This window comes from Jaculus jaculus, chromosome 5 (genome assembly GCF_020740685.1).
Source record: "Jaculus jaculus isolate mJacJac1 chromosome 5, mJacJac1.mat.Y.cur, whole genome shotgun sequence".
Taxonomy (NCBI): domain Eukaryota; kingdom Metazoa; phylum Chordata; class Mammalia; order Rodentia; family Dipodidae; genus Jaculus; species Jaculus jaculus.
Genome location: NC_059106.1, coordinates 139,914,149 through 139,926,620, shown reverse-complemented (window position 1 = coordinate 139,926,620; position 12,472 = coordinate 139,914,149). Strand labels below are relative to the sequence as shown.

The following is a 12,472-nucleotide window of genomic DNA, read 5'->3' as shown; positions in this document are numbered from 1 at the left end:
ACATGCTGAGTTTCTTATGACATTCGTGATTTCTTGTGTGTTTCTTTGAGTCAGGGTCTCACTCTAGCCCAGGATGACCAGAAACTCATTCAGTAGCCCCAATCTGGCCTTGAACTCATGACAATCCTCCTACTTAGTACTGGAACTAAAAGTGTATATCACTATGCCCAGCTTTTTTATAAATTAAAAAAAAAACAGTTAAATGTCTTATGTCAAAATAAGTTTTTCAATTTTTGTTTTCTAACAAAAAGGTATAAGAACTTAGCAACTTTATTTAATATTATCTTTAGTCACTATTACTCTATTCCATCCCTCAATTACTTTATGAAGTGATTACCACATAACTTATATATGAGGTAAGAGCAAGAAGAAAAGTCCCCAAATTATTCTTAAATTGCAATTCCATCAGAACATAGTCTGTAAAGTGCTGAGAACATATAAGAATGTCCCTATGCTTTGACTTAGTAATCTGACTTTGGAAATCCATCTTAAAAGAAATGACCCAAGAGGAACATTTTTTTGGTAAAAGATTATTCACCACATCTTTCTTAAGCCCTAATAAAAATAGAAATAACAATTATCAAAGACCAGGTATGTTCACCACATTATGGTATAACTGCACTATATGAAATCTATCATTTTTCTTTTTGACTTTTTTTTTTTTTTTTGAGACAAGCTCTATGTTGCTCAGACTGGCCCTGAACTTGCAGCAATTTTCCTAATCCAGCCTTCCAAATGCTGGGATTACAAATGTGTGCCTCCATGCTATATAAATATTTAAGGTTTTGATAATACATATCAATTAAAAATACTCATATAGGGGCTGGGGAGATGGCTTAGCAGTTAAGGTACTTACTTGCAAAGCCAAAGGACCCCAGTTCAATTCCCCAGGACCCACGTAAGACAGATGCACAAGGTGGCACATGCATCTGGAGTTCGTTTGCAGTGGCTGGAAGCCCTGGCGTGCTCATTCTCTCTCTCTCTCTCTCTCTCTCTCTCTCTCTCTCTCTCTCTGCTTCTCTCTCAAATAAATAAATAAATAAATAAATAAATAAATAAATAAATAAAATTAAAGCATTGAAAAATAAAAATACTCATATAGTGCTGAATATGCTATCCCATGCTTGAAAGACTAGTGGCAATCAGGAGGCTGCGACAAAAGGACTAGAAGTCTCAGGCCCGGCCCAGCTATAGCAAGATTTTGTCTCAAGAAGAAGGAAGAAAGGAAAAATAAAAGAAAATAATTCCTTATAAGCAATGCATACAACAATCAAAGATAAATATTCAGAGTAAAGAACTCAAATCTGTCAAAGGATGATCTAATACAAAAACAAGCAAGGGCTAGCAAGTCACAAATTAGGAAACTTGAATATAAACATACCCTAGCTCATTAGTAAATAAAGATATACATTAAAATCGTAATATCACTTTAAAAGAAAAATAATAAAACCAAATATTGATGAAAATATAGAACAATTAAAAAATTAATTTTGCTTTTGAGAATGGAAATTATACTGGAAAGTAGTTTAGTATCATTCATGAAAGTATGTATATGCCTACATTTTTAGCTAGCATAACCTAAAAATAATATAAAACCAAGTAAAAGTGAGACTAATGGAGAGTGAAATTAAATAACAAATCTCAAAAATATAACACTGGGCAAAAATACAAGTAAAATATTATAAAATTTATGAACCCCATTACATAAGTTTCAAACTATACAAAATACATTATTTAAAAATCTAAATAGAACTTTGTTTACCAAATTCAGGATTGTAGTTACTTTGAAGGGAGTGATAACAGGATCAAGAAAGTCATAAATTAGACCTCAAGGATTTTGTTAGTGTTTTTTTTTATACTATAGACCTACTAAATTTTAAAACAAGCACTTAGCCGGGCGTGGTGGCGCACGCCTTTAATCCCAGTACTTGGGAGGCAGAGGTAGGAGGATTGCCATGAGTTCAAGGCCACCCTGAGACTACAGAGTTAATTCCAGGTCAGCCTGGACCAGAGTGAGACCCTACCTCAAAAAACCAAAAGATAAAATAAAATAAAATAAAATAAAATAAAATAAAATAAAATAAAATAAAATAAAATAAAACAAAATAAGCACTTAAAAATGTTTCAATGTGTAGTCCTTAAAATAACTAAGAGTTAAATATACTATTACTGAATAAAATTCACTTATAAAATCACCTTTAAAAATGAATTGCAAATACTAATAAGTACCATGAGATTCCTTCAAACTATAAAACAAAAATGTACCAAAAGTGTTGGGTATCTACATGAAGGAATAGTTCTGAGTCTAACCTACTGTTTATTACTAACATATAATTCATAGCAACAAAGGCTGTTATCCTACCTTTATTGGTGAAATATGAGAATGTGAAACAAATCCATGGACATTCTCAATCTCTGACAGGTTCTTCTCTGAGACGTGAACCAGTTCTGGACCTGTCACCTCATTAGTGATCTGTGGAGAAACGTGCTCTTGAGGAGGTGTATCTTCATCCTGATAACGATATTTCTGTGAAGCAAAGAAAATTATTAGATACAAACAAGCCCTATAATAAAAATGAGTTTCAGCAAATCATGGTTTTCATAACTACTCAAATATTCAACATAAACAACATGAAAGTGATTTATGATTTAATATATCAACTTTGGGAGAAATGAGTACATTTATAGAAGGCATGCCAATAATTCCACAAAAATTATTTGATTATTCAAAATAACTTAAAGCTAAAAAAAGGGTGAATGGGTTTGGGGAGATGGCTCAACAGTTAAAGAGAGCTTGCTGCTTAAACATGACAGTCTGAGACAACCAGAGTTTGACTTCAGAACCTACATGGCCACACATGTATGCAATGCCAGTATAGGGGGAACAGAGACTGGAGAATCGCTGAGCAGCTCTGGGTTGTCTCAAGGAAGTATGCAGATGAGCAACAGAGAAGAGGCCACCTGAAGTTCTCCTTTGGCCTCCAAACACATACATGTTGAGCATCTGAACATATATATGCATACCCCCATACACACACACAGGGAGGAAGGGAGGGAGCAAGCTAGGTTGTGATGGTGACTGCCTATAAACCCAATGCTGCGAAGGCAGTTATAAGCATCAGATCCTTGGTGCTTGCTGGCCAAGTAGTTTAACCCCCTAATTGATAAATTCCAGGCCAATGAGAGACTTTGTCTCAAAAAAGGTGGAAAGCTCCTAGGAAACTTGAAATTGTCCTCTGGCCTCCACAGGACATACATGCACATATATACATGTGCACCTACACACACACACACACACACACACACACACAGATATACCAAAGTTAGAAGAAACAGAAGCCTAATATTGACTTGTCTACTTCTCAGTAAAGTTTAACTAAGCCATCTCTAAAATACAACTTTAAAAGAAGTCAATATGAAAAGCCAAATTAATATATCTAACAATTAGTCTGGTTTTCTTGTTCAGCTAACATATACAAAAATGAAAATAATACAGCAGCCATCCATTAATCTAATGAAATCCTTCCCTCCTTTCTAAATATACACACTTACTTCTGTGCAATTGATTTTTAAAGATTAACATAATTTTAAGAAAACCAATTCTACCTTGCACCACGTGCAAAAGTAAATTAAATTACCATCACAGGGAGTGGGATAAAATATACTCCCCATTTTCAACTCAGGTTGAAAAGGTCTGTGCATATACAGAAACTCAAAAGCAAGTCAGTCAGTCTCTTTCTTTCTTCCTCTCTCTCTCTCTCTCTCTCTCTCTCTCTCTCTCTTTCTCTCTCTCTCTCCGTATATTTATATTCTGCCTCATATCATTTTGAAATAAACCTACCCATAGAAAAAAGGAATAGGGCATACCAGAAAGATAATTAAACAATAATAAAACGATTACTAGCCACTATAAGATGCTTTTACAAATTACTTTTTAAAATAGTGAAGCTGGGGAGATGACTCAGTGGATAAGCCCTGCCAGCCCAGTTCTGATTCCAAGTAAAGACAGATGCACAAAGTGGCACATGCGCCTGGAAGCGCTGGTGAGCCCACATTCTCATTCTCTCCCTCTCTCGCGCTCATAAATGAATGAATGAGATTTTAGCAACAAATGGACCAAAACATTATAGGAGAAATGCTCAATCTATTTAATAAGCAAAATTTGTGTCAGTATGCAGAGAAAGGGCAGAAATCTTTTTCTGGAGGGCCATTTGGCAATGTTTCAAAAGCTCTAAAAATGCCCTTATTCCTTGATCCAATAATTCCACTTCCAAAAATTAATCTTAGAAATAGCATAAATGACCCAACATGGCTCAGGGAAATTTTGCGGAAGAGGGGGCGGAAAGAATGTCAGAGCCACATGATGGGTCATGATTTGCAGAGACATTTATCATACCAATAACTGGGGGCTAACACCACAATACACGACCCATTTTCATTAACAAGGAGGGTCTAATGGGAGGGGGTGGATCACAGATGAGCCTAAATAATGGTACCAAACTGCCTGTATTTACTGAAAAGAAAACTAATAAATTAAATTTTAAAAAAAAGAAATAGCATAAATGTTCCACATGTAGAAGAATGAAACTTAGATCCTATCTCACCTGTACAAAAATCAATTCAAAGTGGATCAAAGACCTTAATGTAAGAAATGAAACTCAAACTGTTGAAAAGACACTTTCACATACCAGCATAGGCAAGAATTTTCTGAATAGGACCCTAGTTGCTCAGGAAATAATGCCACTCACTGGTAGATGGGACTCTGTGAAATTAAACACTTCACAGCAAAGGACACAATCAAGCATAAAGTCAGTCTAACTAATGGGAGAAAATCTTTGCTAGCTATACATCTGACAAAGGATTATACACAAAGAACTCAAAATAACTAAGCAACAAAAAGTCAAACAAATCAATAATTAGGCAATAAAATGAGCAGATAGTTCTCAAACAAGAAGTACAAATGGCCAACAAACATGAAAATATTCATTATCACTATCAGCAAAATGCAAATTAAAACTTCAATAAGAAGACCGACCATATACAGCTCAGCTGGTACACAGTCATAGGTATGACATCACAAGTTTGATCCCTGGTATGGCAGGTACATACCTGCAACCCCAGCACTTGACAAGGGGAAGCACAAGGACTAAGAAACTCAAGGGTGAGCTGTGTGTGGTGGTGGTGGCCGTGAGTTTAAGGGCAGCCTGGGGCTACAGAGTGAGTTCCAGGTCAGCCAAGGCTAGAGTGAGTGACACCCTACCTCAAAACTACCCCCAACCAAAAAAAACCTTAAGGGTGAGCTGGGGAGATGGCTCAGCAGTTAAGGGCACTTGTTTGCAAAGTCTGTGGGCCTGGGGTTCAATTCTGCAGTACCTACATAAAGCCAGAGGCAAAGTGGCACATGCATCTGAAGTGTGTTTGCAACACCAAGAGGCCCTAGTATGCCCATACATACACATAAATTTAAATTAAATTAAAAAGCCAGGCATGGTGCCATATGCCTTCAATCCTAGCACTGGGTAAGCCGAGATAGGAGGATTGCTTTGACTTTGAGGGCAGCCTCATACTACATGGTGAATTACAGGTCAGCCTGGGCTAGAGCCAGACTCTATCTCCAAAAACAAAAAAAAAAAAAGAAAAAAAAAAGAAATAAAATAAGCTCAAGGTCATCCTCAGCTATGTAATGTGAGACCCTGTCTCAAGAAACACTACAGTGAGATTCCATCTCACACCAATTAGAATGGCAGTTATTTAAAAAGGAAAGAAAGGAATGGAAAGGAAAAAGAAAAGGCAAAGGAAGAGGAAAGGAGGAAAGGAAGAAAGAAAGAAAATATTAGGCTGGAGAGATGGTTCAGTGGTTTAATGTGCTTGCTTACAAATTCTGACAGCCTGGGCTCAATTTCCTAGGACTCACATAAGCCAGAAGCACAAAATGGCACATGAATTTGGAGTTCTTTTGCATGGCACAAGATCCTGGTTTGTCTATACTTTCTTTCTTTCTTCCTCCCTCCCCCCCCCTCTCTCTCTCGCTCTCGCTCTCTCTCTCTCTCTCTCTCTCCTTACAAATAAATAAAAATTTTCAAAAACAAGCAGCAAATGCTGAAAAGGACCCTTATATACTGCTGATAGGAATGTAACTAGACCATCCATTGTGCAGTATCAGTATGGGGGTTCCTCAAAACATTAAGACCAATAGTTCTACCACATGACCCAGTGGTACCACTCCTGAGTGTTTACCTGAAGGAATCCAAATCAACATAGCAGAGATGTCCACTCATTAATGTTTATTGAACACTATTCACAACAGCTAAGTAAGTTATAGAACCAACCTACATGTCCATCAACAAACAAATCATAAAGAAAATGTGATACACACACACACAATGGAATTACTTATAGTGAAAACACTCAGAATTCCATTCTCTGGCTTTTGGAAATATATAGTAAATGACTGTTATGCACACCAGAACCTATTTTTATTTAACTAAAGCCTAGGGTTCACTGGTCAGTGTTTTCCCTATCAGTTACACTCCTCTAAATTAAGAAACTGAAGAAAGAATTCTTCCAACATTAGGCCAGCATTATCCAAACACCAAAATTAGATGAGTAAGTACATAACAAAAAATAAAATTGCTGGCCAATATTCTTGAACACAGGTAACAATCTAGGAAGTCAAGTCCAATAATATATTCATCAATTATTCACCATGATTACATGGGATTCATCCCAGGAATGCAAAGATATTTCAACACATGTAAATTGATAATTTATAGAATCCCATCATTAGTGGTAGCGTGGATGACACTGGAGAAAATTATGTTAAATAAGTTAGGCACAGTAAGGTAATCATTAATACCACAGTATTCCAATGTGGATTCCAAGAATGTTAATCTTGTAGAGGGGCAAAACAGTAGCCACCAGAGGCCCAACAGAATAGAGGAAAAATAATATAATTATTCTTAAGTAAGATGGTTTTTTTGTCTCAGGCATTTTATTTTATTTTTCCTCAATTTTTATTAACATTTTCCATGATTATAAAAAATATTCCATGGTAATACCCCCCCACCATCCCCTTTGAAATTCCATTCTCCATCATATCCCCTCCCCATCTCAATCAGTCTCCCTTTTATTTATATGTCATGATCTTTTCCTCCTCTTATGATGGTCTTATGTAGGTATTCTCAGGCACAGTGAGGTCATGGGTTTTTGTTTTTGAGGCAAGCCCAATAGACTGCCTTTAAAAATTTTTTTTTTAATTTTTTACTTATTTATTTGACAGCTACAGAGAAAGAGGGAGAGAGAGAAAGAGAGAATGGGTGCACCAGGGCCTCCAGCCATTGCAAACGAACTCCAGATGTGTGCGCCCCCTTGTGCATCTGGTTAACGTGGGTCTTGGGTAATACAGCCTCAAACCGGGGTCCTTAGGCTTCACAGGCAAGTGCTTAACTGCTAAGCCATCTCTCCAGCCCTAGATTGCCTTTTTATGAGAGCGCGCGCGCGCACACATGCGTGCATGAGATAGCATGCCAGAGTCTCCAAGCACTGCAATCGAACTCCAGATGTGTGCATTCTCTTGTGCCCATGTGTGACCTTGTGCACTTCCATCACTGTGTGTCTGGCTTACATGGGACCTGGAGAGTCAAGTATGAGTCCTCAGGCTTCACAGGCAAGGGTCTTAACCACTAAGTCATCTCTCCAGTCGGATAAGAGTATTTTTTAAAATTTTTTATTTATTTATTTGAGAGCGACAGACAGAGAGAGAAAGACAGATAGAGGGAGAGAGACAGAATGGGCGCGCCAGGGCTTCCGGCCTCTGGAAACGAACTCCAGACGCGTGCACCCCCTTTTGCATCTGGCTAACGTGGGACCTGGGGAACCGAGCCTTGAACCGGGGTCCTTAGACTTCACAGGCAAGTGCTTAACCGCTAAGCCATCTCTCCAGCCCCATAAGAGTACTTTTAAGTTACTCATTAATACTTAGTGAGTTGCCTTCAAGGCAGCATTAGATACCATATCCAAAAGTTACAGAAAATGATCCTTATACTTATTATACAGACTAATTCAAAGGTAGCTTCTGGCAGTATTACTTTTGATTCTGAAGGCTGGAATAGGTAAATTATAATAGGAGGTAAATGTCAAAAACATAATAGGAAGCAAATAATGAAACTGAGTTTCGATCCTGTTTTGACTGTTTTGCCAAGCACATTTAAAAAAAATATTTTCTTTCTTTATTTTTCTTTTTTATTTGAAAGAGAGACAGACAGAGAAAGAGGCAGATAAAGAATAGTCATGCCAGGGCCTCTAGCCACTGCAAACAACCTCCTACTACATGTGCCACCATGGCCACCATGTGCATCTGGATTATGTGATCTGGCTTACATGGGTTCTGGGGAACTGAACCTGGGTCCCTTAGCCTTGTAGCCAAGTGCATTAACTACTAAGCCATCTCTCCAGCTCCAATTCTACTAATATTTAAAGATGAACTAAAGCCAATATTCTTCAAATTTTACCATAAGGTACAAACAGAAGGATGGAGAACTTACCAGCAATACCAAAACTAGACAAGGACACAACAAAAGTTACAGACTAATATCCCTAATGAACATACATGCAAAATTTCTCGTAAGATACTTCCATATTAAATTCAACAACACCCTGTCCAAGATGGCTTTATTCCAGAGATACAAAGGTAATTCAACATATGCAAATCAGTAAAGGTCATACAGCACACACAGACTCATGTACAGAAAACACATGATCATCTCAGAGAATGTAGAAAATGCCTTTGAGAAAGTTTAACATTACCGTATAACAAAATCCCTGAGGAATAAGAGCATATATCAGTATAATAAATACACAATAAACCTTCAGCCAACATACCAAGTGGAGAAAACTGAAAACATTTTCTCTAAGATATGGAACAAGACAAGAGTAGTCACAATCCGTACTTATATTCAATACGGTGCTTAAAGACGACAGAATTCAGGCAAGAGAATCAATCTCTCTCAATTCTACATATGAGAAAAAAAAATCTGATGTTTGTCTTTCTGGGTCTGGCTTATTTTGGTCAATATGATGTTCTCCAATTCCATCCACAAACATACTCACAACCTGAAATAGAAGGGACATTATTTGGAAAGAGGAAGAGGAGCCATGGGAGAAAGAGAGAGAAGAGAGAGTAATGGGGAGTGAATGTGGTTATAGTGTATGATATACTTGAACAAAAAAGCTATTATGAAACATTGCTTTCTAAGATGAATGTATATTAATACATTTTAAAGTCTTGATGTGAATTTACTACTTAGTTCAGTTCAATACACAGTAACAGTGTTGTCTATCAGTACTTCTGAAATTAGTAACTTCAGCAAAAATACTGTATATGGTCATAAACTTCACCCAACACTATAATCTGGTTTCCTTACATTTCTGCAATATAAACTGTTTAAAGCTAAATATGGACTGGGGAAATGGTTCAAGTTGGCAATGTACTTTGCAAGCATGAAAACTTGAGGTTGGATCTCCAGTATCCATATAAAAGCTGGGAGCCATGGCATGTGCCTGAAAATCCCACCACACGGGAGACAGACTGGAGATGAAGAGTTCATCTAGCTGAATTGACTCCACATTCCGTACAAGACTGTCTCAAAAAATTAAGGTGGCTACTAATTAGGACATCTGTCACTCAAGAAATAAGGTCTATAGTCAACAAATGGGATCTCAAGAAATTAAAAGGCTTTTGTACAGCAAAGGAAACTGTCAATGGAATAGAGAAGCAGCTACAAATGGGAGAAAATCTTCGCCAGTTGTACGTCTGTCAGAGGATTAATATCTAGGATATACAAATATTTCAATGATCTAACAGAAAAACAAATAACCCAGTCACAAAATGGGCTTTGGAACTGAACAGAGAGCTCTCAAAAGAAATGGAAATGGCTAATAAATATATTTTTAAATGTTCAACATTTAAAAATCAGGGAAAAAAAAATAAATCAGGGAAATACAAATTAAAACTATTGACTACTTCACGCCATCAGAATGGTTATCATCAAGAAGACAAATGACAACAAATGCTAGCAAACGTATAGGGAAAGTGAACCCTTATTCACTGATGAGAGTGTACACTGGTACAGTCACTATGGAAATCAGTGTGAAGATTTATGAAAAAGCTTAAAATTACTACACAACTCAGCTATACCACTTGCAGTGGCTTGAATCAGGTGTGCCCCATGTACTCCATGTGTTGATGAATGCTAGTTCCCCAGATGGTGGCAATTAGGGAATTGGAGCCTTGCTGAAGTAGTGTTTTGTTCTTATAGTTTCCACTTGCCAGAACTGGGCACACTCTCCTGCTGCTGTTGTCCACCTGCCGTGGCAGAGATGGCATCCAGCCTCTGCTCATGCCACATTTTCCCCTGGCATCATACTACTTTCCCTCAAAGCTGGTAAGCCAAAATAAACCCTTTCCTCCCACAAGCTGCTTTTGGTCAGATGTTTTGTACCACCAATGGGAAGGTAATTGGGATACCACTTACATTATGCTTGAACTTATTTTTTTTCCTACAGAGACACTTTCCTATCCATATTCATTGCTGTTTTACTCATAATATCCAGGAAATACAATCAACCTTGAGACCCATCAATGGATGACTGGACAATGAAAATGTATGCACATAAACAATGGAGTTTCACCTGGCTGTAAAAAATTGTATGAAATTTGCAGGAAAACATTATACAGAGTGAGGTAACCCAGGCCCAGAGAGACGAGTGTCACATGTTCCCTATCATATGTGGATCCTAGCTTGAAGTTCTTACATATACATATTTCAGTTTGAGTGTCTGTAAAGACAAAAAGATAAAAGCTAGAACAAGGGCTGGAGAGATGGTTCAGTGGTTAAGGTACTTGTCTGTAATGCCTAATGACCAGGGTTCAATTCCCCAGTACCCACATAAAGCCAGATGCACAAAGCAATGGTGCATGCGTCTGCAGTTCACTTGCAGTGGCTAGAGGCCCTGGGACACCCAATCATATCCCCCCTCTTCCCTCCCCCCCGTAAATAAAAAATATTTTTAAAAAATAGAACAAATGCTATATAAAATGAGGGATACCTTTACTGGGAGTGGAAAGTTTAAATGGGCAATTACATACTTGGAGCAGGAGTATGAGAGACGAAAAGGAGTAGAAAAATGATTAATCAAAACAAAAGTTACATGAAAAAGCAAAATGTTGTGCCTTGGACTATCTGTTATGAGAAACCAGCCACAAAAATACTCCTAACTGTATATGGTGATTTAATATAGGTGTCCCCCATAAACTTAGGTGTTCTGAATGCACCCCCAGATTATGGCAATGTGGAAATTAAAACCTCCTGGAGGCAGTGTATTATTGGGGGTGGGCTTATGGATGTTATTTCATGGAGCTTCCCCTCAAGTAGGCTAAGCCAAAATAAACTTTTTTTTCCCTCACAAGCTGCTCTTGGTTGGTTGTTTTCTGCCACCAATATGAACCTGACAACAACAGTGTACTCTCTTTTGGAATTTTCTTCCTTTAATTATGGTGGCCAATCACACTTTAATGCTCTATTACAAAAATCACTACAATGACTTTCCTCAGGACAATTAGTGAGGCCAAGAGCTTTCAAGAACTTCTAGTTATTATGAAAAAGACAACAAATATTTTGGTTGCTGTTGTTGGCACTACAAAATCAAGATTCTGGTCGTAACTAACTTCTGCCTAGAGATCTTAGGCTATGATGTCCCTACATATAGTATTCTGAAACAGTTAATTCTGTTCCAAAGAGGTGGCATACCCTCAGAGAGACTGTTTGATCACTCTTAACATCTGCCCCCAAAGAAATACCTCCTCGTCAGTTATGTAGTGTCTAGATGAAGAATTTGAGGATTCTCTACATTCTCCTAACATTCTCAGGGGTCAGTCCTTTCTGTTGAGATGACCTCTTATTAAGAGTTAACTTGTCTTTTGGAGATGCTGTTCCATGTAAATATGACATACACACACAAAGATAGACACACATTACTTACGGAGACTTCAAGATTCTATAGTTAGCAGACTGCTTCCTCAGGATAATTTGTTGCATTAGATGTTTTATTAGATACCTCATAAGTAACTGAACAGCACAGTAAGAGGAAAGCTCTAGTCACTTACAATCATGACTATGTGTGTGCGCACACATGCCACAACATGCATGTGGAGGTCAGAGGACAATCGTGAAGTAATGGTTCTCTCCTTGAACCTTGTTTGAAACAAGGCCTCTCACTTCATTTCATTTCTTTTCTTTTTTCCGAGGTAGGGTGTGTCACTCTAGCCCAAGCTGACCTGTAATTCACTGTATAGTCCCAGGCTAGCCTCAAACTCCTAGCAATCCTTCTACCTCAGCCCAAGTGTCACCATGCCTAGTAGGGGGAGGAAGAAAATGGGCATGCTAAGGCCTCCAGCTACTGCAAAAGAACATCA

General features: G+C 37.8%; 1 protein-coding gene across 14 annotated transcripts in view; it reads right to left on the bottom strand.

The window, feature by feature from the left end:
- The window catches only part of Dlg1 (discs large MAGUK scaffold protein 1), a 202,905-nt gene that overhangs the window by 143,216 nt on the left and 47,217 nt on the right, over nucleotides 1-12,472 (bottom strand). For all 14 annotated transcript variants that reach the window (XM_045151324.1, XM_045151322.1, XM_045151327.1 and 11 more), the window contains one exon: nucleotides 2,363-2,527. In XM_045151324.1, the coding sequence (XP_045007259.1) occupies nucleotides 2,363-2,527 (165 nt within the window). The remainder of the gene's footprint in view (nucleotides 1-2,362; nucleotides 2,528-12,472) is intronic.